This window comes from Eretmochelys imbricata, chromosome 9, assembly GCF_965152235.1.
Source record: "Eretmochelys imbricata isolate rEreImb1 chromosome 9, rEreImb1.hap1, whole genome shotgun sequence".
Taxonomy (NCBI): Eukaryota; Metazoa; Chordata; order Testudines; family Cheloniidae; genus Eretmochelys; species Eretmochelys imbricata.
This window is the reverse complement of record NC_135580.1, coordinates 54857208-54883678: the sequence shown is the minus strand read 5'-3', so window position 1 is coordinate 54883678 and position 26471 is coordinate 54857208. Positions and strand designations below refer to the sequence as shown.

The window sequence follows — 26471 nt, the reverse complement described above, 5'->3', positions numbered from 1 at the left end:
GAGACAAAATTTCTCGATACTTTAAATGACTGCTTCTTGGAGCAGCTGGTACAGGAACCCACAAGGGGAGAGGCAACTCTTGATTTAGTCCTGAGTGGAGCGCAGGATCTGGTCCAAGACGTAACTATAACAGGACCGCTTGGAAATAGTGACCATAATATAATAACATTTAACATTCCTGTGGTGGGAAGAGCACCTCAACAGCCCAACACTGTGGCATTTAATTTCAGAACAGGGAACTATGCAAAAATGAGGAGGTTAGTTAAACAGAAATTAAAAGGTACAGTGACTAGAGTGAAATCCCTGCAAGCTTCATGGACACTTTTCAAAGACACCATAATAGAGGCTCAACTTAAATGTATACTCCAAATTAAAAAACACAGTAAAAGAACTAAAAAAGAGCCACTGTGGCTTAACAACCATGTAAAAGAAGCAGCGAGAGATAAAAAGGCATCTTTTAAAAAGTGGAAGTCATATCCTAGTGAGGTAAATAGAAAGGAGCATAAACACTGCCAAATTAAATGTAAAAATGTAATAAGAAAAGCCAAAAAGGAGTTTGAAGAACAGCTAGCCAAAAACTCAAAAGGTAATAACAAAATGTTTTTAAGTACATCAGAAGCAGGAAGTCTGCTAAACAACCAGTGGGGCCCCTGGACGATCGAGATACAAAAGGAGCACTTAAAGATGATAAAATCATCTCAGAGAAACTAAATGAATTCTTTGCTTCAGTCTTCACGGCTGAGGATGTTAGGGAGATTCCCAAACATGAGCCATCTTTTGTAGGTGACAAATCTGAGGAATTGTCACAGATTGAAGTGTCACTAGAGGAGGTTTTGGAATTAATTGAGAAACTTAACAGTAACAAGTCACCGGGACCAGATGACATTCACCCAAGAGTTCTGAAAGAACTCAAATGTGAAATTGCAGGACTATTAACTATGGTTTGTAATCTGTCCTTTAAATCAGCTACTGTACCCAATGACAGGAAGATAGCTAATGTAATGCCAATATTTAAGATGGGCTCTAAAGGTGATTCTGGCAATTACAGACCGGTAAGTCTAACATCAGTACCAGGCAAATTAGTTGAAACAATAGTAAAGAATAAAATTGTCAGACACATAGACATAAATTGTTGCGCAAAAATCAACATGGCTTCTGTAAAGGGAGATCATGTCTTACTAATCTATTACAGTTCTTTGAGGGGGTCAACAAACATGAGGATAAGGGGGATCTAGTGGACATAGTGTACTTAGATTTCCAGAAAGCCTTTGACAAGGTCCCTCACCAAAGGCTCTTACGTAAATTAAGTTGTCATGGGATAAGAGGGAAGATCCTTTCATGGATTGAGAACTGGTTAAAAGACAGGGAACAAAAGGTAGGAATAAATGGTAAATTTTCAGAATGGAGAGGGGTAACTAGTGGTGATCCCCAAGGGTCAGTCCTAGGACCAATCCTATTCAATTTATTCATAAATGATCTGGAGAAAGGGGTAAACAATGAGGTGGCAAAGTTTGCAGATATACTAAACTGCTCAAGATAGTTAAGACCAAAGCAGACTGTGAAGAACTTCAAAAAGATCTCACAAAACTAAGTGACTGGGCAACAAAATGGCAAATGAAATTTAATGTGGATAAATGTAAAGTAATGCACATTGGAAAAAATAACCCCAACTATACATACAATATGATGGGGCTAATTTAGTGACAACTGATCAGGAGAAAGATTTTGGAGTCATTGTGGATAGTTCCCTGAAGACGTCCACGCAGTGTGCAGCAGCAGTCAAAAAAGCAAACGGGATGTTAGGAATCATTAAAAACAGGATAGAGAATAAGACGGAGACTATTTTATTGCCCTTATATAAATCCATGGTACGCCCACATCTTGAATACTGCGTGCAGATGTGGTTCCCACATCTCAAAAAAGATATACTGGCATTAGAAAAGGTTCAGAAAAGGGCAACTAAAATGATTAGGGGTTTGGAATGGATCCCATATGAGGAGAGATTAAAGAGGAAAGGATTTTTCAGCTTGGAAAAGAGGAGACTAAGGGGGGATATGATAGAGGTATATAAAATCATGAGTGGTGTGGAGAAAGTGAATAAGGAAAAGTTATTTAGTTGTTTCCATAATATAAGAACTAGGGGCCACCAAATGAAATTAATAGGCAGCAGGTTTAAAACAAATAAAAGGAAGTTCTTCACTCAGTGCACAGTCAACCTCTGGAACTCCTTGCCTGAGGAGGTTGTGAAGGCTGAAGGCTAGGACTATAACAGGGTCTTTAAGAGAACTGGATAAATTCATGGAGGTTAAGTCCATTAATGGCTATTAGCCAGGATGGGTAAGAAATGGTGTCCCTAGCCTCTGATTGTCAGAGGGTGGAGATGGATGGCAGGAGAGAGATCACTTGATCATTACCTGTTAAGTTCACTCCCTCTGGGGCACCTGGCATTGGCCATTTTCAGTAGACGGGATACTGGGCTGGATGGACCTTTGGTCTGACCCAGTATGGCCGTTCTTATGTTCTTATGTTCTTAGGGCCTCTCACTCTCCTTCCGGGAGGAGCCCGTATTGCCTCATCACCCCAGAGAGTTACTTTGATTCCAGGTTCCCCTCCCCACTGCTGGCAGCTGGAGAAGCCTCATTACAAGGGAGTCTCCCTCATTCCAGCCCTTGCTCCTCATGCTAGGACCCAGAACTGACCCACTGCATGTGTCTCCCCTTCTCCTGGCTTCTCTTTTTCCAGCTATAGCCAGCACTTCCTCCTTGCAAGGGAGTCTGCTTCCATCTAGCTTCCTCTGCTTTTTGGAGCAGCCAGAACTGTTCCACCACATGGGAGCCTAAGACACTCCATGGTGCTCCGTCATTTCATTAGACTTGTTCCTGAATGAGTCGGTGTCTGGAGACTTTTGATTAGTCAGATACAAGTTATTTAATGACCCGGCCCATGTGGTGTTGATGGAAATGTATGCACAATCTGTGCTGTGCTCCTTCAAGGCAGCCTTTGTCCCCACTGAAAACACCCCTCCTCCACCCCAGTTCTGCTTTGGTGATACCTGGCTGGTGTGGAGATGGACTTGACAAAGCCTTCTGTCTACTCTCTTTCCAGACAGTCCTGGCATAACCATGAGAGGTCTGCAATGCCCTGCACATTTTGTGAGCAGCCTAGCAATAACTAAGAGGCTGGTGGAAATACTAGCAGTGTATGAAAACAGGGGAGACTGAAACAAAGCAGGGCTGGCATGCAATTAACCATCAGCAGAACTGTGTGAAACACTTGCATGGGGGGCACCTAGGTGTGAGCTGGAGTGGATGGTTCTGCTCCCCAGGCTCCTTTCTTCATGCTTGAGTAGTGGCTTTGAGCTGGTGCTGCTGTGGGGAACCTTGGAAGGGGAAAAGTAAAAATCCCAGGTTTCTAATATGCCCTCAAATAAGCTTCCTCCACTACTCCAGAAATCTTCACCCCCAAACATGCACAGCTGAGTGGAGATCCCAGTGGGGCCACAGTCACTGTGTGAGAACCTGCACTTTGTATCTGAAGCACACCTTGATACAGTGCACAGACTGATTTCTCCCACGAAACAATACCAGCAATAAATAAGAAAGGGGAATCTCTTTCCCAGAGATTCCATCAGGGTGAATCCAGAATAACCTGCAGAGCTCTTGTACTGTTCACCAAGAGATTTACTCCTTTGCTCAGGGATTTAAAAAAATGGATGAGGTGGATTGCAGTGCTAGCCTCAGAAACCTAAGACTACACAGTGTGCTTGGAATGAAGAGACTTCCTGTGCACAGTGAGGTGGAGCACGGCTGGCTTGGAAACTAGTGGAGCTGGGCAACTATGGAGCTGGGCAACTATGACAAAATGTTTGAGTATTGGTGTGGATTGCAGAATAAATTCACCCAGGCTGTGCTCATGCCTCTTTGTGCTCATTTGGCAGCTGAGGTTTGCTTGCACTGAGGCTCACAGAAAACTATGTTGAGCATGCACGTTCAAGTGTTTGCAGGGGAAGTGGTTATTTTATTAGCTTGGCACTAGTTACTACAGCAGGGGAATGGGGGTCTCAGTTTTCCTGTTCCAGAGCTCTGACCCACAGGAAATTAAACAAGCCAGAAGAGAACTTGACTGCACCTTTGGTAGCTAGGACTTCATGCACACAACTATATGTGTGACTGTGACAGAGGAGAGAGTCATTGCTGTGGGTCCCAGCGTTGCCAACGCTTGTGACTTATTGTGAATCTCGTGATATTGGGTCCCAGCTCCTGGAGTCAGTGACTAGGTGAGAACCTTGGATAGCTTTTTAAATGAGTTTCTAGAAGCTTGAAAATGTGCCCCAGCTGTGCCCCAAAGGCTCAAAACCCTGAAGACAAATAAAAAGGCCCCCAAATTGAAGGTTTTTATCATGACTTTTTTAAGACAATTCCATGATTTTTGGGGGTGGGGGGAAATTTATCATGATTTTTTAACAGGGGCTGGCAATACTGGAATCTCCAACTATGAAACCTAGGCCCAGTCACCTGGGGAGCAGCCACAAGGCGCATCACCAGGGTTTCCCCAAGCTGTGCACTTGTGCAGCCACACCGCGCTACCAGGCACCCCCCACGATTAAGCGCCAGCTACACAGGGGAGCTGCCCACCGTTGGGCTTGCCTTTACCCTGGCTGCTTCCAGTGCCACTGGCAGCTCAGGAAGGTGCTCCAGGGTTCTACCCCACCCTTGCCTCAAGTGCCGCAAAGATGACAGCCTATGAGCAGAAAAAGAAGCCATATTTGTTGAGTGAGTTATGTGCTCCTCTGCTACTCACACAGATTTCTGGCTGGGGGGAAGGAGCAGATTCTGCTAGTTCTAACATTCCTGGATCCAAGCTACAGTTGCAAGACTTGCTGAATCCAGCAAAATTAAGCATTAAGCCTGTGGCAGCCAGACATTCCATTTTTTGGAATGCAGAGGAAAGAGGCCTTGATTCTCAAAAGAAGACAGATCTCAAATACTGTCTGAGTTGTCAGAGCCAATCACTGACGGCTCAGTGCTGGAAACAGACTGAGATACAAACTCTGCTACTTAGCGTTCAGTTTATTAAGAAAACAGTCCAGGTCTGGGACTACAGACATGCTCAGGTGCCCACTCTCTGTACCTTCCTGCTGGGCAGATTTTCTCTTTCTTTACCCCTTCTCCTCCCTTCTCCATTCTTACAATTTCTTCCTCAACCCCTAGTGCAGCACCAAACCCCCCCCCCCGCCCCGGCCCCTAAAACAAAGCTTGTATAATATAAATAAAATGCCTATCATCAATATTAGAGAGACAAGACAGGTGAGATAATACCCTTTTTTCTTGGATCAACTTCTATTGGTGAGAGAGACAAACTTTCAGACTTATACAGAGAACTTACTGAGCTTGTTTCTGTATTTGTGATGTGCTGAGGTTTTGGAAAGAACTGCTGAGTTTGGACAATAATGTCTACAGGAGATCAGTAGATACCACAAGATGACCACTGGCAGTCGGGGTAAAATGTGAGAGACTTCCTTAAGGTAACCTCCTGTTACTATGGTGATAAGGTAATATACATGTTAATTAGTATAAGAGAAACTAACCATGAAGAATTGGACATCCCAAAAGCAGCAGGGTGTGGAACTCAAATAAGGAAAAAGGGTTAAAACCTTCATAAATATGTCTGAACCCTGGTGGGTGTCAGCGTAACACATGATTTAAGCTGTGTCCTGGCCTGCATGCCTTGGGGGGAAACCAGCATGCTGATCTTAGTGGTGGGGCGCATGGTGAGGATGATGATTGACACTTTGGGTTCCTCTGCCAGGACTGGTGTGAGTAATGCAAATGCTAGACGTTGTGTATTGTTTCTCTTCTTTACCAGATTGCAGGGTGTGTATTGACACTGGTTGGTTAATAAAAGTAATTAGTACAGAAAGAGCACTGTGTAGTCTCTGTTGTGCACCAGGGGGGCCCCCTTCTTTTGATAACCTCTTGAGTGTAGTTGATTTTGGGGGCTGAATTCTCACAGATTAAAGTAGGTGTGAGCCCTCACCTTGGGTAGGTAATTAGCTAAAGTAACCCATATCCACAGATGCAGATACAGCAGTATAAACTATGGCCCAGGGCTAGTGCTCCCCCACAAACACACTCTGGTGCTACAGTGGCCCTAATCCAGCTCTGCAATATCTTCAGCTCTGAATCTGGGGCTTGACCCAAAGCCCTTTTGGAGTCAGTAGGAGACTTTCCTTTGATTTCAGGGAGCTTTGCATCAGGACCTGGGTTATCTTTAGTTTACCTTCAACATTTTCCAGCAAAACACATCCCAAAAGGAAGGTTTTTTCCATGGGAAACTGAAAGGAAAAATTAAAAAAACCTGTTTTTTCCCCCCTAACTGAAACACTTGATGGTCGCTACTGGTGTGGTAGGTAGGGCTGCTGGCCCCTAGAACACAGAACTTTTACTCTCTAAAGGGGGGTCATTCTTGTTCTGTGACACTTTGTTTCCAGTGGGGTTTTGGTTAGGAATCTTTGGGCCTATGTGTCCCATTCCCTTGTCCTGTAGAGTCTGTATGACTTCAGGTTGCCCCCCAAACTGCCAGTTGGGTAAATGCTCACCCCTTCTAGTGGGAATGCAGTAAGAAGTGGTTCTCTCTCTGCTGTCTCTTGTTTTAGGCCATATGAAACTGAGCCTCCAATCAGACTCCCTTGTGTATTTATTTACTGATCTCGCTCTGTCTGCAATAGACATCACCAGAGAGGACTGTGGTGTGTCCGTACATATTCCCCCAGCTGTTGAAATGTGGCTTATGATAACATTGCTTTTAGATCTGAGTTGGGAGTCCTGCTTTGATGCTAAAGTGAGGAGGTTTATTTAAATAGGCAAAAGAAACACTGCGAAGTGAGCTCCGACACTGACCAGATCCCCGTTGTCACATGGCCTCCCGAGTTCTCTCCAGCAGCAGGGAAGATGGTATGCAGCGGGAGAACTCTCAGAAGCAACCCTTTCTCATTAGTTCATTTTCCCTTGGCTAGCCAGTATTTACATACCTACAGCTCCACAACTGGCTGCAAGTCTGCTACTTAAAAAAACAAAACAAACTAATTCCAGGCAGCTTTTCACATCTCTGTGTCCTTTTGGAGTTCTAGTTCCACTCCCAAGGGCAGATGTGTGCAAGTCTCACCTTGGGTCTAGTGCTCTCCTTTCTGGACAGGTTTTCCATTCACTTGTGACTTCAGCTCCAAGGCATGCTGAAGATACAATTGAACTTGCCTGTGTTTCCCGCAGTTGGAGGTTACTGACGATCTGTTTGATTGCACTTGTAGATGAGCAGCATGGTTACCCCCCTCAACATGGATGGGTGCTGCAAACATTCTGTAGGACGTGGGGCCAGAGTGTGTCTGGCTCAGTGTGGGTGTGCAGGCGGCAGAGACAGAACTGGAACCTTCTCTGCTCCTGACCAGTGCTCAGATGCAAACCCAGCTCTTGTACTCAGAAACGTGTGACAGGTCCTGATGAGGTCACAGTGGCTGTAGCATAGTGAGAAGGGAGGAGCTGGTAGTGTATTGCCCTCAGTGCCTCCATACTGCCAGCAAAGGTGGTTCCATGGCAGGGGAATTGGATGGTGGATCCTGTGAAAGTCAGGAATAGGTACTTCTGTGACCTCTGCCACACTAGAAATCCTGGAGTAATTGTGCCCTTCTGCAGCATGGGGCTGCCTGGGAGCTCATGCTGGGGCAGTGAACTTCTCCATATCCCACCTTGCAGCTATGGGCACAATCTAGTCCTTAATCCTTGGAATGGCTTAGGGTTTGCCAGTTGGGGTAAGGTGCCAAACCCTGTCAGCCCCCATCCCACTTTCGGCAGGAATTCTTAACTGGAATCAGTAAGGTGTACACAGCGCAAGTATTGTAGCTATTTGTACCACCAGCATTGCTATTGCATATAGTGATGACTGAACAGGTGCCATGTGGCCTGGCTGTGCCTTCACCATGACAGGGGCAAACTGAGTGAGGGGCTGAACCTACATTGCAGGCTGTCTGTTGGAGGCATGGGGGAGGCACTCAGCACAAATACACTTTCACGTGCCTTTGTAACAACTCTTTCCCCCCTGCCTGCAAAAATTCTCAGCCTCTTCCTGCTTTGCTGGTGCTGTCCCAGAACACATCCCTCTGACACCACAGATATGAAAGGTTGGTATTCAGAACAAATAATCTGAAACTAGTATTTGATGTGAGAACATGCTGCAGTCTGGGATATCTTCAGCAAACTAAGAAGCAGAGAATTCCTCAGGGCAGGGAAAACCTATTTATAAAGGTAGGTTTCTGTGATGAATGTCCCTCAGCTGGGAAGGCACTGGGTCCCCAGGACCCGTGTATAAAGTTAGATGGTTTAGTTCTTTCTCACCTGAGACTAGGCCCCCAGCCTTTCTGTTTATCTGGCAGTCCAACACTGCATCCTGCCAAATAGAGGAGCCAGGTAGAAGGCTGGGGTGCAAGGCAAGGAGATGGCACAATGACAAGTCTGTAGTGTCAGCCTCAGACTGCAGATGGACGACGAGGGAACAAGGACACAGGCCACGGTGGGAGTGGCTGTTCTGTGGCACCTGTTGGTACAGATGTCCAGTGTTCTGGGAGGGCTGTGTGCAGGGCCCAAGGTCCCCATGGCCTGGCTGGTGGAACATACATCTGTGTGTGTGTTGATGGTGGGGGCTGGGCTGTAACATGTCAGTAGCCCGGGCACGCTATGCTGTGCAGACATGCCGTACGATGAATTCAGCATGGCTTTGGAGTGCGCCTTTAAGTAATAGCTCTGCTTTTCCGGAACAGGGGAATTCTCCTCCCAGCAAATCCATCAGTGATGGATAGCTTTTCAATAACAGGGAAAAGGAGGCTTAAAGATTCAGACAACATGTACAGCTATTCCCAGTAAGGGGCTGCTAGTGTGACTGCAGAGACTTTCAAATTAGTCACTGGTCTAACCTCTGGACCAGTCAACGGGTTGTTATCCTTCTGCAGCCTATGGAAATGGGTTTGGGCTCTGTCCGTGTCCTCGTGGATAAGAGTCCACATCACAGACCCCATTGCAGCTGGTACTGACTGGCCACCTTGCTTGCAATTGTAGCAAAGCGCCCAAGTAGTGAACAGATTTGGAGACTAAACTGTCTTTCCACAGATACCAGCCCCTCACCGCACCTACACAGCAGGTTCATAGGGAGGGAAGCTGGTACAGCCACTGCTTTGTTCCGTATTTAGTCTGTGGACAAATAAGAAATTTGGCTCTAGATCTGTCAAGTCATCCCCTTTTTATGGGCACTGATCTGAAGCTTATTAAAATCGAGGGAAAGACTTGACAAGATATACAGTTTAAAATAAAACTAACCATAACCACAGGCATCTTCCTCTAGGGGTGGCCTAAATTCTCATCTCAGTTACTCCCAGGTAAACCCCTTGCAGCCACTGGATTTACTGCAGATGTACGTGGGTGTAAATGAAAGCAGAATCTGAGTCGGTGTCAGTAAAGGCTTGGAACTGCACCAGTAAATTTGTTCCCATAATTGTGGGTGACTACCCACAGAACCAAAAAGGGCCAGATCCCAGTGCGGAAATCAGTATAGTGGAGTTATGCCAACACTATGCATACACTAGCTGAGGTTCTGACCCAAGATGTCATGAATGGGGGGGGATACTGAAGAATTCTGAAGGACTCATTAGATGGCTAGAGAGTGTATTGAAAAGAGTAGCATTTCCTTCAATGGTATAAACACCTACGTGCACCCACTGTCTATGGCTCTTCCTTTCCTGTGGTCTTTGTAGCCTCTTCCTGGCTCACCCTTGTGGCTGTCATGGTGACAAATAACACAGATGAGAACAATAGCCAAATGTTGACTGAGAATACCACAGGGATGCTGAAATACACAAGTGAGGGCCATGCAGCAGGGGCTCTCCTGGCCTAATCTGATGAGAACAAAAATGCAATCGAATTGGCTATTAATTTGGATTACTGATATTTCCTTCTGCTCCCAAACATGCAGGATTGGTGAGGGAAGGAGGAATGCAAGGGGACTCTGAATTGCAGCTAGGTTATTATCACAAGGACTTCTATTCAAGAGCACTTTGTGGTTTTTGACCTCCTACAAGACATGACTGGAACAAGCAGCCTCTTGTTATCAGATGAAGCATGCATAGATGATTTTTGTTTCACTCATTTTAACCAATTCCACGCCATCTACCTACATTTGAAGTTTAAAGAGCCGTTTGTTTTAATCAGATTTCACTAAAAAAAGGCAACTCTGCAGAATCCATTTGTAGGTCCCTTTTGGTCACTGAGTAGAATTATCCTCTGTTGAAATTCACATGTGCTGTGCAATGGAGTGGAGTAAATGGAGAGGAGAGAAGAGGAGCTCCAATGTAAAAAGCAAGAGAGACTCCTGAATCTGTGTCTTGCTCTCCAGCGTCTCAGGTGCTGATGGCTTTGGAAGTACTCTGAAGGCAAGAGGTGGAGCTCTCTGCAGCAGAAATGCTGCACCAGCCAACGTGTGTTTCATAATTTGCTTTCTTATGAAATGACATTTCCCTGAGCACATCCAATTTCTTGTCCCTGGCTCGTCTCCTTTTCACTCCTGAAATATGTTGAATAAGATAATTCCTCTCCTCTCTTGTATGGCTGTGTTTTCCTTCAGACCATCTTCAGGCAACAGCTTCTCTGCATGGCTTTGCACTACCGGTGCTTCACATGGGTTCTTCTTGCAGCTGGGAGAGGTCTTGATCAGGCTACACAGAACTCTAGAACTGTAAAATGTCTCACCGCCTATTTGTTAACAATTGCTATCTAAAATACTAGAGTAATTGGAAAATGTTCCTCTCATTCAGCTCTGAGGTTTAGAGAGACAACGCTATTGTGCTGTGCTGCTTCTCTTGCATGGCTGGGAGAGGGTCAAGTTTCTGGGTCATAGTTCACCTTAATAGCACTGCAGGGGATCTCTGGCCGTAGCTCTTCAGCATTGAGGAGCTGTCCATTGCCGCCCAGTGGCAAAGCACATGGGAGGCCCACTGGGTTGGACTGTGCCCAGTGCTGAGCTCATGGTTGTGGAGTGCTTATCAGTAGCGCTAACAGAACAGGAAGATGAATGCTGCTGGGATGACTTCCAAGGGGCACTTGCTTCTGGCAGGTCAGCTTGCAGGAAGCTCTGCTGTCAGGGAGATTAGATAACTGACCAACATTCCACTCCCCCAACACACACATGCCGGTTCCTAGGGCCGTACAGTGCCATTCGAACTAGATCTAGGCATGGCACCAAAACCTTTGGGGGGGTTCATTTAATTTCCAGTATGTGGTATTGTGCGTAGGATATCCATGCCTTCTGGCACATGCTCTAGGCCCTGCATCCTTGCCTCCCTTTCAGATGAATATTGGGCCATAAATCACTGTGAAGAAGTCCTCCCTCTGCAGTGTGCCAAGTTGTCATTGTGCTGCAACTGCCTGACTGTGCGGCTTGGTCTAGCGATGTAACAGTAAAGCTGAGTCCACACTGGAGAGGTGTGGAGTACTAACCAGGGTCTGGGCCTCTTAGGGTGCTGTAACACACTTCAGAGAATCATAGAATATTAGGATTGGAAGAGACCTCAGGAGGTCATCTAGTCCAATCGCCGGCTCAAAGCAGGACCAATCCCCAACTAAATCATCCCAGCCAGGGCTTTGTCAAGCTGGGCCTTAAAAACCTCTAAGGATGGAGATTCTACCACCTCCTTAGGTAACCCATTCCAGTGCTTCACCACCCTTCTAGTGGAACAGAAACATCACACACATGGTCCCAGCAGGGCACAGAGGATCACACTGCTGTTTGGCTAGGACGTGCATTGAGCATGACTAACCACCATGTGGTCCTCTCATGTCGGGCTCCACTGGTGCAGTGTGGGTATGGGTGAGAATCAATGGTGTAATAGCCCCACTGGTATAGCTACACCTCCTACTTCTGTCCCACAATGCACCAGTCACTGCTTTGGTGATCTGTCTGGTCAGCTTTCTGCACTCTGCTGCACTGGGGTCAAGTGTGCTGGTAGCCATTTAACTGTAGAACTGTGGCTGATGTGAGATCAAAGCACATCTAGGGATGGATATGTGTTAAAGTCCCCCTGCTTCAAGAGTGAAGGTGGGGCACCGCTTCCCCAGTCGCTGCACCCAATTCACCTTAGTGTAGTCTACACTCCCCAGCGCAGGAAGATGCAGAGGTGCTACTGCACCTGAACTAGGAAAGCTGCACAAACATAGAGAGAAACTCATCTCGGCTTCTAAACAGCATGCCTTTTGCCAGCCTCAACTCCCAACTTCACATGTGCGTGAAAATGACTGTTATCCCATCTTCCTGCAGGTGTAACATGGGGCAAGGTCGTGTCTCTCTATGCTGTGGCTGCTGGGCTGGCTGTGGACTGTGTCAGACAGGCCCAGCCAGCAATGGTGCATGCCATTGTGGACTGCCTGGGAGAGTTTGTCCGCAAGACCTTGGTGACGTGGCTGAAGAGGAGAGGAGGCTGGGTAAGAGGTGTTGAATTTCTCATGCTTGCTTTAAATTGTGAATGATTATGGGGATGTTCCTAGTGTTAGTGAAACCACGAGTGATCCCTTAAGCTATAGCTAGGTTTTTGCAAGCTTCCCTGCCACTGCTCTGCCAACCTACTTCAGTTCTGACCTCCAGTAGTCTTGTTTACACCAGTACTGGCCTCAGCACAGCCTTGTTCCTACATCTCAGTCCTGTCTTGAAACAACTCCGGCTATTCTAATCCTCTACTTCCTGCGCCACTCTGATAGCCTAACTGCATCCTGCCTGCAAGTACCTTTTCTCTTCCAGTCCTGAGCCTCTCTGGTGCCACCTGCTAGTGGTCTTGAGAGCATGCAAACTGCAGGAGTCTTGTAACATGAATAACTGCTACTGGCCCCTTCGTTCAGTCTCTAGGAAAATTATTTAATCTGTAACCTGCCTGCACGGTTCCAAAGGAGAAGGTTTAGAAAGTAAACATAACTTGTTTATGTAGCTATTAAAAACCTCTCACTTCATGTCCCAGCCCAGACCCAGCTTTGTGGTGCTACATGTATAACTAAATGTGTAACTCTCCCTGGTGTATCTGTGGACTGGTTCATTAGGCTAATGCCACTGTGTACACACTTTGTGGTGCTTATTAGTGATAAACATTGATAGGGCCCTGGAACGGCAGTCTGGAGACCTGGGTTCTGTTCCTGGCTCTGCTACTGAGCTGCTCTGTTGCCTTGAACAACTCAGTTTGTTGCTGTGCCTCAGTTTTCCCACCTGTCTGATGAGGACAATGGGGACTCTCCTGCCTTTGAGACCTACAGATGGAAAGCATTGTCAGAGAGATCATTTGTTCCCCATTCTGAGGGAAATTTTGACTTGTTGCATTCTGAATCAGAACAAAACCAAATTGTGAAATGTTGGAATTCCCGTGGAATAGGAACTCTGTTGTCAGACCAGTGCCAGCTACCTGCAGTCGATGTGAACAGACCCCTGCTTCTTTTCAATTCCCTGAGCCTAGCAGCCCTACAAGAGGGGTCAGAGCCCCGGATGGTGCAATTAGTGGAGTTCCATTGAATTTGATGAAGCTAGGCTGATTTATACCAGCTGCTGGTCCCTTATTTTAAAAACTAGGAGCTACAAGTCTGACACACCAAACCAATATATTGTAACTGCTGCCTGCACTCCGGGTTGCAGGCTGTCTCTGACATGCGCTTGTCAGCGAGTAGCTGACCCTGGGCTGGAGGAAGGTGACACTTCCCTTTCGAAGTGCAAAAATGGTTTCTTCTGAGCAGTGGACTGCTGCCAATCCTCTCTTTGAGGCTGCACTTGTTTCCCTGAGTGTTCTTCACCTTGACCTGGGCATTTCTGTGGGAGACGTCCCAGCCCTGCTCACAAACTGGCCAAAACGAAATGGCTGTTCCAGGAGGGCCATTAATCTGCTGCCTGCCTTGCCCTGCCCTTCATTTGTCTTGGCACTGAATCCAAGTTTCCCCTGTGCACCCGCCTCCTGTTTCACACGCAAACACCAGGGATGGGGCTGCCAAGGGGGGCCACTGTACTCTGTGCTGGTACAGGAAAGCCCGTATGGAGACCTCGACTGAAAGACTGCAGCAGGCAGCCAGCTCCCACGCTCCCCCTTCATTGGGGGAAAACAGTAATTAACCCTTTAGGGTGTCATCCCACATGGGAAGAGTTCACAGCCTCAGGAATCACCTCCAGCAGGAGTCTCTTCACAATGAAAATCCCCACGGAATATAACAAATTCCAGTTGCTACAAACTAGTAACAGTAGAATCATAGAATATCAGGGTTGGAAGGGACCTCAGGAGGTCATCTAGTCCAACCCCCTGCTCAAAGCAGGACCAATCCCCAACTAAATCATCCCTCCAGGGCTTTGTCAAACCTGATCTTAAAAACCCTCAAAGGAAGGAGATTCCACCACCTCCCTAGCTAACACATTCCAGTGCTTCACCACCCTTCTAGTGAAAAAGTTTTTCCTAATATCCAACCTAAACCTCCCCCACTGCAACTTGAGGCCATTACTCCTTGTTCTGTCATCTGCTACCAGTGAGAACAGTCTAGATCCATCCTCTTTGGAACCCCCTTTCAGATAGTTGAAAGCAGCTATCAAATCCCCCCTCATTCTTCTCTTCCACAGACTAAACAATCCCAGTTCCCTCAGCCTCTCCTCATAACTCATGTGTTCCAGTCCCCTAATCATTTACCTCTCTTCCCAGTTTAGTGTCATCTGCAAACTTGCTGAGGGTGCAATCCACACCATCCTCCAGATCATTAATGAAGATATTGAACAAAACCGGCCCCAGGACCGACCCTTGGGGCACTCCGCTTGATACCGGCTGCCAGCTACACATGGAGCGATTGATCACTACCCGTTGAGCCCAACGATCTAGCCAGCTTTCTATCCACCTTATAGTCCATTCATCCAGCCCATACTTCTTTAACTTGCTGGCAAGAATACTGTGGGAGACCGTGTCAAATCTTTGCTAAAGTCAAGGAATAATACATCCACTGCTTTCCCCTCATCCACAGAGCCAGTTATCTCGTCATAAAAGGCAGTTAGATTAGTCAGGCATGACTTGTCCTTGGTGAATCCATGCTGACTGTTCCTGATCACTTTCCTCTCCTCTAAGTGCTTCAGAATTGATTCCTTGAGGACCTGCTCCATGATTTTTCCAGGGACTGAGGTGAGGCTGACTGGCCAGTAGTTCCCAGGATCCTCCTCCTTCCCTTTTTAAAAGATGGGCACTACATTAGCCTTTTTCCATTCATCCGGGACCTCCCCCGATTGGCATGAGTTTTCAAACATAATGGCCAATGGCTCTGCAATCACATCCGCCAACTCGTATAGCACTCTCAGATGCAGCACATCCGTCTCCATGGACTTGTGCTCGTCCAGCTTTTCTAAATAGTCCCGAACCACTTCTTTCTCCACAGAGGGCTGGTCACCTCCTTCCCATGCTGTGCTGCCCAGGGCAGTAGTCTGGGAGCTGACCTTGTTCGTGAAGACAGAGGCAAAAAAAGCATTGAGTACATTAGCTTTTTCCACATCCTCCGTCACTAGGTTGCCTCCCTCATTCAGTAAGGGGCCCACACTTTCCTTACTTTCTTCTTGTTGCTAACATACCTGAAGAAACCCTTCTTGTTACTCTTAACATCTCTTGCTAGCTGCAACTCTAGGTGTGATTTGGCCTTCCTGATTTCACTCCTGCATGTCTGAGCAATATTTTTATACTCTTCCCTGGTCATTTGTCCAATCTTCCACTTCTTGTCAGCTTCTTTTTTGTGTTTAAGATCAGCAAGGATTTCACTGTTAAGCCAAGCTGGTCGCCTGCCATATTTACTATTCTTTCTACACATCGGGATGGTTTGTCCCTGTAACCTCAGTAAGGATTCTTTAAAATACAACAAGCTTTCCTGGACTCCTTTCCCCCTCATGTTATTCTCCCAGGGGATCCTGCCCATCAGTTCCCTGAGGGAGTCAAACTCTGCTTTTCTGTAGTCCAGGGTTCATATTCTGCTGCTCTCCTTTCTTCCTTGTGTCAGGATCCTGAACTCGATCATCTCATGGTCACTGCCTCCCAGGTTCCCATCCACTTTTGCTTCCCCTACTAATTCTTCCTGGTTTGTCAAGAAGATCTCTGCCCCTAGTTGGTTCCTCCAGCACGTGCACCAGGAAATTGTCCCCTACACTTTCCAAAAACTTCCTGGATTGCCTGTGCACCGCTGTATTGGTTTCCCAGCAGATATCAGGGTGATTGAAGTCTCCCATGAGAACCAGGGCCTGCGATCTAGTAACTTCCGTTAATTGCCGGAAGAAAGGCTCGTCCACCTCATACCCCTGGTCTGGTGGTCTATAGCAGACTCCCACCACGACATCACCCTTGTTGCTCACACTTCTAATCTTAATCCAGAGACTCTCAGGTTTTTCTGGAGTTTCATACCAGAGCTCTGAGCAGTAAAGAAGAGCAAGTTGCTAAACAATGTTTGCTGAATAGCAATAAGCCAGCGAAGTGCTGTCACAATGGCTTATCGGAGCCCAGCGCTACTGAAATAATGATTTCATTAACAGCTTTGAAACTCTCATTTCCGATGCTTTATCAGGTAAACGTTGGTTAATTTAACACTTGGCTGAAGTGCTGTTAACCGAATAATGTTTGGAAAAAAGCAGGCACCTTCCAACTTTGAAATGTTTGGCTTTCCAGTGCTTTGGACTGGGAAAGCAAGTTCTTTCAGGCCAAGCAGGCCTCAGACATGTAGGGGTCCCTGATGGGAAGAGTTATTAACAAGGGGGTCTGTGAGTGAGGCAATGGTTCCATCCATTGACTGGAGATACAGACCAATGATGTTTCCACCAATGCACTGATTTGTAGACTAGATGGTATTCTCAGTTAGTTGTGCTGATTGGTAACTTACTCCAAGAGTAACCCTGGCAGAAATGAGCCCTCAGTTGATATGTACTTAGAGTATGCAGTGTAGTGTTGGCCCCAGGATGTTAGAGAGACAAGGTAGGTCTGATAAACAACATTGCCTCATCCACCTTATCTCTCCAGTTGCCTTAGAGTGGCAGATTCAGGCCCTTAGTAATCTAAATAATTCAGATTAATTGCAACGATCTTTCTGCTCCTGACTGATGTGTAAATGTCACCTTGTTGAAGAGCCATAGATACACACAGATAGCATTGCTGCATCCAGAAGGATTATATAACAACGGGGGGGCACACACTTCATTGTTCATTGCACACACCAAGGACACCCTACTTTCCTCCCAGTCCCCATTGCAGGGGCTCTGTGTGTGTCCCCCTGCTTTCCCCCTGTGCCAGGTGTTCTGTATTCCCCCCTGTAGGGAGTCAGGGTGACTTCCCTCCGAACCAGAGGGTAAAGAGCCACCCTCTCAGCCTGAGTGGGCGGGGCCAGACCAAGCTTACCCCAATCCCCGGAAGGGGAGGGGTGGGACAGGAAGTACAAAGGGCGGGGCCCTTTGCCCAGTGAGGAGAGCACCAGGGAGGGAGACAGACACAGGCTGCTGGCTGCTCCCTCGCGATCCTGCTGCCGACCCCGGGGAGGCCCTGGGCCAGGAGGAACCTGACCGGGAGGAAGGCCTGTGGCGACCAGGACTGCCAGCCGCTGAGTACCCAGAGGACCTGGAGGGGCCTGGCTGTAGCCCAGGCCAGTGTGAGTCCAACACAGAGTGGGAGCTGGAGCTGCCAGCAGCGGAATACCCGGACGAGCTGGAGGGACCGGAGAGACCTGCTTGAGAGACCGGATAGGAAGTAGCCCAGGGGCAGAACTGCACCGTGGGGTGGATGTGTTTGGTCAGCGGGCGCGGATGGCCCCCCGCTGACCCAGCGGCAGGACCTTCGCCTCCCGCCACCGTCAGAGCCCTGGGCTGGAACGCAGTGGAGTTGAGTGGGCCTGCGTTCCCCTACCCCAGCAAACCTGCCTTGGGTAGCAGAACTGTGCGCCACAAACCCATACCGGCGCTCCCCTGCCTGAGGGGCGCGCTGCAGACTCATACCGGCGCTCCCCTGCCTGAGGGGTGCGCTGCAGACTCATACCGGCGCTCCCCTGCCTGAGGGGCGCGCTGCAGACTCATACCGGCGCTCCCCTGCCTGAGGGGCGCGCTACAGACTCATACTGGCGCTCCCCTGCCTGAGGGGCGCGCTACAGACTCATACCGGTGCTTCCCTACCAGTGCTCCCCTGCCTGCGGGGCACGCTACAGACTCATACCGGTGCTTCCCTACCAGCGCTCCCCTGCCTGAGGGGCGTGCTACAGACTCATACGGGTTTCAGTTGGGTTTCAGGAAAAGGTCTACCCACTGGGCGCCAGACCCCGGGCCGTGGCCCAGGAACTGAAGGACGCAGATACCTGATGGCTCCAACCTGAGCGTCGAACAGCAGCTGAGGTGACGGAACAGGTCATCCTCGAACAATTCGTGCACATCCTCCCGCCCCAGGGGAGGGCTTGGGTGTTGCGGCACCGGCCACAAAGTCTGAGCACGGCCATCGCGCTTATGGAGGACTTTCTCAAGGCAGAGGCCCCGATAGGACCGGCCGCCCGCCCCCCAAACCCTGGACCCAATGCACAGAAACTTGAAAAGAGGGGGCCCACCTCCCAAACCAACGCACCCCACCGTACCCAACGACCAGATGGCGGCAGGACCGAGTTTTCCCGACGCCCCGAGTCCACACCACTCTCTGGCCCTGGACGCTTAACCCGACCACTGGGCCCCAGCCAACTGTGCAGCCCCACTGGTGCCCCCACGCGGCCGGCACGCCCAGAGGCAGGACCTTGTTTCCGATGTGGCGAGTACGGTCATCTGCAATGGGGCTGTCCTGCGATGGACTGCAACTTTGGCCTGGTGTGCACCGGGGAGCGACGGACCCGTCCGCCCTCCATGGTCAAACTGACAGCTCCCATGGAAGTCGCCGGGGTCCCCGTGGTGGGTCTAGTTGATTCGGGCTGTGGGCAGACCCTTGTCCGCCAGGCGCTCTTCTCGGACACCAAGCGGACCATTGGGGAAGTACGGATTCAGTGCATCCACGGAGAAGTAAAATCATACCCCACGGTTTGGGTCCCCATCACGGTGAACGGAGCAACTCAGTTAATGAATGTGGTGGTGGCGTCATCCCTCGCCTATCCAGTGATCCTGGGCCGCGACTGGCCAGACTTCGCTGAGGTGCTCCAATCCCTACCCACCAAAGAGACGTTCGAGGGAGCCCCGCCTGAGAGGAAGACAGGACCTGACTCGAGCTCTGACCCTGAGCTGACCCAGGTCTCACCCCCGGGCAGGATGGTCTGGAAATGGCTGGTCCCCCTCCTGACCTGGTGGACTTTAGCTGGGATCAAAGGGAGGACCCTACGCTCCGGTTTGCCTATGAGCAGCTGGCCCGGGTGGTGAGGTCATGGAGGTGCGGCGCACCACCCAATGGCCCAGGTTTGAACTCAACCACAAGAGGCTCTACCGCCTTGACCGAGACCCCCAGGCTCAAGAGGTCTGGACCCAACTCGTGGTCCCCCGCATTCATCGTCGGGCTGTCCTGAAGCTTGCACATGACATCCCGGCTGCCGGCCATTTAGGGCAGGAAAAAACTGTGGCCAGGGTCCTGGCCAGGGTCTTCTGGCCCGGTGTCCACCGTGAGGTGAAGGATTACTGTGTGTCGTGCCCGGACTGCCAACATGCAGCTCCGGCAGGGGTACGGAAGGCCCCCCTGGTCCCTTTACCAGTCGTAGGTGTACCATTTGAGCGGGTAGCAATGGACCTGGTCGGGCCTTTTCCAAAAAATAAGGCGGGCCATCAATACATCCTCGTCCTGATGGACTACACCACCCACTTCCGCGAGGCCGTCCCCTTAAGAAGTATCACCGCCCGCACTATCGCTGCGGAGCTCGTGAAGATCTTTGCAAGGGTGGGCCTCCCACGGGAGATACTCACTGATCAAGGGACCAATTTCACATCTAAGCTGTTCCGTCAGGTATGTGCCCTATTGGGGATTAACAAATTGCAGACCTCGGTCTACCATCCCCAGACTGACGGATTGGTCTAACAGTTTAACCGGACCCTGAAGGGAATGTTGCGGCATTTCCCCACCCAGGACCTCTGCCAGTGGGACCAGCTGCTCCCTTCTTTACTACTGGCAATTTGAGAAGTCCCCCAGGCATCCACGAAGTTCTCCCCATTTGAGCTCCTCTATGGGCGGCGACCCCGCGGGGTGTTGGACCTCTTGAGGGAGACTTGGGAACACAACCCGTCTGCAACACAGGGTCTCTTGCAATATGGCTTACAACTGCAGGGGCGGCTGGTGCGGGCGGGCGAGCTCGCCAGGGAGTACTTAAACACAGCCCAAAGAGCCCAGGAGCAGCACTACAATCGGAGCGCCCAGGCTCGATCATTTGGGCCAGGGGACCGAGTACTCCTCCTGCTTCCCTCGGAGGAATCAAAACTTTTTGCCCTCTGGCCGGGTCCGTATGAGGTCTTCTGCCAGGTAGGGCCTGTCACCTACAAAATTCGGCAACCTGGTTGCTGTAAGGAAAAGCAGATTTATCACGTAAATCTCCTAAAACCCTGGCAGGACCGGGAAGGGCTCCTAGTTGCCCCATATCCCCCCGAACCGGACCTGGGGCCCCAACCGCCTGAGGAGTTGGATAATGGTGAGCCCCAGCTAGTAGAGACACTCACAGTCGAGCAGCAAGAACAGGCACTCTGCTTAGTGAGGGCATTCCCCAAGACGTTCACCATGAAACCCGGGCGGACTACGCTCACCTACCATGTGATCCAGACGGAACCCGGGGTGGTGGTCTGAGATCACATTGCCTAGGTGAATGCGGGAGGCCGTAGAGGAGGAAGTCCAGGCGATGTTGGATCTGGGTGTTATTGAGCGCTCCCAGAGTGAGTGGCGGAGCCCCGTCATCCTCGTAAAAAAGCCAGATGGGAGCCAGCGGTTTTGCATTGATTTCCGGAGGGTAAACGCTATTTCAAAATTTGATGCCTATCCGATGCCCCGCGTCGATGAGCTCCTCGACCGCCTCGGGGAGGCCTGTTATATCACCACTTTAGATCTCACCAAGGGGTACTGGCAGATCCCCTTGGATCCCAGGTCCAAGGAGAAGACTGCATTTGCCACCCCTTCAGGGTTATACCATTTCACCCGGATGCCCTTCGGCCTACATGGGGCCCCAGCAACCTTCCAGCGTTTGATGGACCGGGTGTTGCAACCACACACGAAGTACGCTGCGGCCTACCTGGACGATGTGGTCATCTATGGCAATAACTGGGAGGAGCATCTTAACCAAGCACAGCCGGGCTTATGGCCAATCCAAAAAAATGCCGAATCGGGCAGGAGGAAACCACTTACCTGGGGTACACCTTGGGCCAGGGACAGGTCCGCCCCCTCATCGGGAAAGTCCAAGCACTCCAGGAATGTCCGGTGCCGACCACGAAGAGGCAGGTGCGTCAATTCTTGGGCTTAGCTGGTTATTACTGGCAGTTTGTACCCCACTTCGCAAGCATTAGGGCCCCACTAACGGAGCTCCTGACCAAGGACAATCCCCGCCAGGTGCATTGGTCCAACGAGTGCGAGACGGCCTTTCGAACTATCAAAGAACTGCTGTGTAGCGATCCAGTACTCTTCAGCCCTGACTTTCATCGTGACTTTATCGTTCAGACTGATGCCTCAGGTGTAGGGCTTGGGGCAGTCCTCTCACAGGAGGTGGATGGGGAGGAACACCCTATTGTTTACCTCAGTCGGAAGCTGTTCCCCAGAGAATGGAACTACTCCGTTGTGGAGAAAGAGGCCCTAGCCGTTAAGTGTGCAGTCGATGCTCTCCGCTACTACATCCTCGGGGCCCCCTTTATACTGGTTACGGACCACGCACCCCTGAAGTGGCTTAATAAGATGAAGGACAATAATGCCAGGCTGATGCGGTGGTATCTAGCTCTGCAGCCCTATGCCTTCACGATTCACCATCAGGTGGGACCAGACAACACCAATGCAGATTTCCTATCCCGCCTCTGAGAGGGTGAGGATGCCAGCTCCGAAGATCAGGAGCTGGATTTGAGGGGTAGGGTATATAGAGAGTAAGGGTGACTTCCCTCTGAACCAGAGGGTAAAGAGCCACCCTCTCAGCCTGAGTGGGCAGGGCCAGACCAAGCTTACGCCAATCCCCGGAAGGGGAGGGGTGGGACAGGAAGTACAAAGGGCGGGGCCCTTTGCCCAGTGAGGAGAGCACCAGGGAGGGAGACAGACACAGGTTGCTGGCTGCTCCCTTGCGATCCTGCTGCCGACACAGGGGAGGCCCTGGGCCAGGAGGAACCTGACCGGGAGGAAGGCCTGTGGCGACCAGGACTGCCAGCCGCTGAGTACCCGGAGGACCTCGAAGGGCCCGGCTGTAGCCCGGGCCAGCGTGAGTCTGACACAGAGTGGGAGCTGGAGCTGCCAGCAGCAGAATACCCGGACGAGCTGGAGGGACCGGAGAGACCCACTTGAGAGACCGGATAGGAAGTAGCCCAGGGGCAGAACTGCACCGTGGGGTAGATGTGTTTGGTCAGCGGGCGTGGATGGCCCCCCGCTGACCCACTGGCGGGACCTTCACCTCCCGCCACCGTCAGAGCCCTGGGCTGGAACGCAGTGGAGTTGAGTGGGCCTGCATTCCCCTACCCTGGCCAACCTGCCTTGGGTAGCAGAACTGTGCGCCACAAACCCATACCGGCACTCCCCTGCCTGAGGGGCGCGCTGCAGACTCATACCAGCGCTCCCCTGCCTGAGGGGCGCGCTGCAGACTCATACCGGCGCTCCCCTGCCTGAGGGGTGTGCTGCAGACTCAGGCTGGCACACCTTCCCCGCTAATTCCCCAGCACCCGAAAGGTGTGACTAAGGCCTGCCAGTGGGACCATAGCTCTCCATCGCCTCCTAGGGGCTCGGAGGACCAACTGAAACCTTCACACCCCCGTACCCTCTTATTCCCTCCTTCCTCCCATTCCAAGGCCTCTTGGTGTTCCTCACCCCCCGCCCCATTTTTATTTATTTTCTTTCTGTCAGAGAGAAGTCATTCATGGTGTCACCATTTTAAATTCAATTGGGATGGACAGAGCTGAGATGGGGGTAGGTATTGCTATACTGGAAGGTGTTAATGGCTCCCATCAACTGGTTCTTAGATCTCTAAGCAGTTACATAGGTGGCTGATGTTGTGCTCTGCTAATCAGATGTCAGGAGCGCTAAGCGTCCCCCCCCTTTCCCCTTCCTGGTTCTTCAATTTCACCAAAATCAATAGACTTCTGCCCATTGATACCAAGACCATTCCATGCAATTTTGAAGTTGATGAGATGGGGCATTCAAAAGCTCTCTCTTTACAGCCAGACAAACAAAGAAATGCCATCATGTTGAGTGTAAGACCTCACTTTGCATGGCCTATTAGCCCCATCTTGGAATGTAGATTTCTCACAATGCTGCACCAAGGTTACTTTTGGCACACTAGCTCTGATTTTCCTAACTCTTATGACATCAGGCACAGATGACATTAATATAGGGGTTTGCATATACCTTTACATTGTTTGGGATAGTTCGTATCACAGTTCCCCATGAAGGGTTCAACTCTGCTCCCACTGATGTCACTGCCTCAACAAGCAGTGCCTTCAATCGGTGCAAGCCCTACATCAACCCCTGCTCACCAGAGCTCCCTGTTAGAGAATTGGGATGCTCTAGGAATGGACTGAAGGGCGTATGAAAAACTGAGGTAATCCTAAACCTGGGAGGCCAGGCTACTGGGCAAGGTAGGAGTGTGGTTATAACATAATACTTTACTTTTCTACACTGCCTTCCATCTAAGAGGCTCAGACAGCTCTTCAAACAGTAATAAATTAAAACTCACAATACTTCCATAGCTTTGTCAGCATTAGCCTCATTTTACAGATGGGGAACTAGAGGCACAGAATAAGGCCCAAACTTCCCACTAGCTTTAGGTGACCAAGTTGAGATGCACATAGGGGCTCATTTTCAAAGGTGTTGAGCATCTGAAGCCCCCAAAGACTAAGACTGTAGCATTATGAGAAAATACTGGACTTGGGCATAAATTGGGCATCCCAAAATCTGTGGCCATGTCTGCAACCACTTGGGACATGTTAATTTGCTAAAGGTCACCAGGAAATCTGTGGCAGAAGCAGAAAGAGAATCCAGATCTTCTGACTCAGTTCACAAAGCCAGCTATTTTGCATTGCTGGGACAATCTACAGTTGGGTTTTTTCTCCAAAGATGCAGTTTTCTGTGCAACTCAGTCCTGTTCATTCCTGCCCTCTAAAGGTTTTCCACCCTCACCTTTTCAGTGCCGGAAGATATCCCTTCTAACACGAATTTGCTGTTAGGTTGGTTCCTCCTCCTGCCCTCTCCCTTTCAGGCTAGCTTACATTCCCCTAACTACTTAAGGATCACTCCGGGCAGCTGGTTTTGAGGTCAGCCCACATGTCTAGGAGGCATCTGTGCTAATGCACACGTCAACAAATAAAGCTTTAGCCTGGGGGGTTGATTTGGCCGACTGAGATCCAAATAAAACGTTAAGGCAAGAGAAAAAGTAAAAGCAATCTGAGCTGAAATTAAACAGCCCGATCTTTGGGCAGAATCTGGTTGTTACGAAGGAGGCAGGAAGGTAGGTGAAGAGGGTATCCTTTTTGAAAGGGGAGAGAGCTTATTTTGCTGTCACATGAGCTGAATGTTCAGCAACCCAGTTGGAAGACAGTGTGAATGAAGATGGTGCAGAATAATATGAATAAATCTTTCAGAGCTCGCTAGTGCCTTCAGGCATCATTTAACAGCTTACAGGGGGTGGCAATGCCAGAGATGGTGCTCAAAGCACTCGTTGCTGCAAGGAGGCACCACAGGGGAAATGGTGTAATATTGCTGGCTGGGGGCAGCGGTGGGCCAGTCCCAGCTTCACCCAGCAGGAGGCATGGTGTGAGACAGTCTTTGAGGCCAGGATGTGCCATTGGAGGTGGTAGGGGAGAGTGTGGTTCTGTGTGTTCTGATGATCTGTTTCCTTCTCCTTAGGCAGACATCACAAAATGTGTGGTGAATACTGATCCCAGCCTTCGCTCCCATTGGCTTGTGGCTGCCATTTGTAGCTTTGGTCACTTCCTGAAGGCCATCTTCTTTGTGCTGTTACCAGAGAGATGATTCTAGTCACCAAATGTGGCCCCAAGCCCCAGCTCCTCCCACACCCAGAAGCAACAATAACCATAGACCTGTCTGATGCTGAAGAAGAGGAAGAGAAGAGAGGCTGGGATCAACAGAAACATTTCTCTCCTCTCCCTTCAGCAGGGAGCAGCTATCCAACTGTAAACATCCTTTCCTCTGTGACAGGAGGATTCAGAGTAATCCTTTGAAGCCCTTGTTTTTCTTGGTGACTTCTACATGGCCAGGTCAAAGCCCATCCCAGGGCAGACTGATGGGCTAATCTCTTACTAGTGTGTGATATGGATATTCATACGTGTATTTATTTTCTGGTCATGTCACACAGTTGCACTTCTGTACTAGGGGGACATGGAGATGGTATCAGAGGGAAAAATGTGCCCCTCACTTGAAAAATGGATTGTCCCTTTAAGTCCCCTTTGTTAGGCTCTTCTCAGTATATCAGTGGCTAATGCAGTCTTCAACTTTGTACCCAAGTCTGACCGTTGTGCCCTTGTGCATGGTACATTGTGGTTGAGGGGATACCTTTGTAAGCTGTGAAGTGGTGGATTATTGACTGAGCTGCCCTCTTCAGCTGATGCCCCTGCTAAAATAATTTACAAACCAGTTGTGACTTTGGGAGTGTAAGGACTACCAGAACAACTCAATCTGGGGGATACAGCATGCTTTAACTGACCAACTTACTGTATTGTAACAAGTAATTGTAAAGGGGACAGCAGGGGCAGAGACTGTTTAGAAATCAATCAGTGTGATTTACACAGGTGAACAAAATGATGGGAGCAAAGCATCACTTCTCACATGACAGCTTTGTTTGAGCATTATAGAAGGAGATTCAGATGGAGCCAAAGAACAAGAGCATGTAAGTACAATGTGGGGTGGGGGGAATGTGGAGAAAAGTCACAAGTGAGCAGCATGATGTGAGTGGGAAAAACTGTATTGAGTGTGACAAATGTTTCTCCTTTAGCAAATTATAAATTCTGACTTGCAATTTTCTCTTGTGGTAGATAATAAAAATAGATGGAGTTTGGCTTCTGTGAACTAATGTGGTGTTTTTTAAACAAATACAAGAACAGTCTAAAGTGGTGTAGAGAGAGAGAGACATACACTCAGGTCAGGTCACTGCTGGTGAAAAGGGTGAAAAATTTAACATGTTAAAACTACAATTTGCCTTGTCTGCACTGGGATATTAATACATTAGCTGGGTGAACTAAATGCTGAGCTCCCCTCTGTGGTTTACCCACAGCCAGCTAACCTGTTAAAACTA

The 26471-nt window shown here is 49.4% G+C and overlaps 1 protein-coding gene across 3 annotated transcripts in view; it reads left to right on the top strand.

The window, feature by feature from the left end:
- BOK (BCL2 family apoptosis regulator BOK) overlaps positions 1–26239 on the top strand; it is a 37545-nt gene extending 11306 nt beyond the window's left edge. The window contains exons 4-5 of one of the 3 annotated variants that reach the window (XM_077826166.1): positions 12352–12515; positions 25071–26239. In XM_077826166.1, coding sequence (XP_077682292.1) covers positions 12352–12515; positions 25071–25091 — 185 coding nt within the window. In that variant the 3' untranslated portion in view covers positions 25092–26239. Of the gene's footprint in view, positions 1–12351; positions 12516–14746; positions 14868–25066 lie in introns of those variants that run through there. The other 2 variants (XM_077826162.1, XM_077826165.1) reach the window with 2 other exon arrangements.
- Positions 26240–26471: the final 232 nt, after the last annotated feature.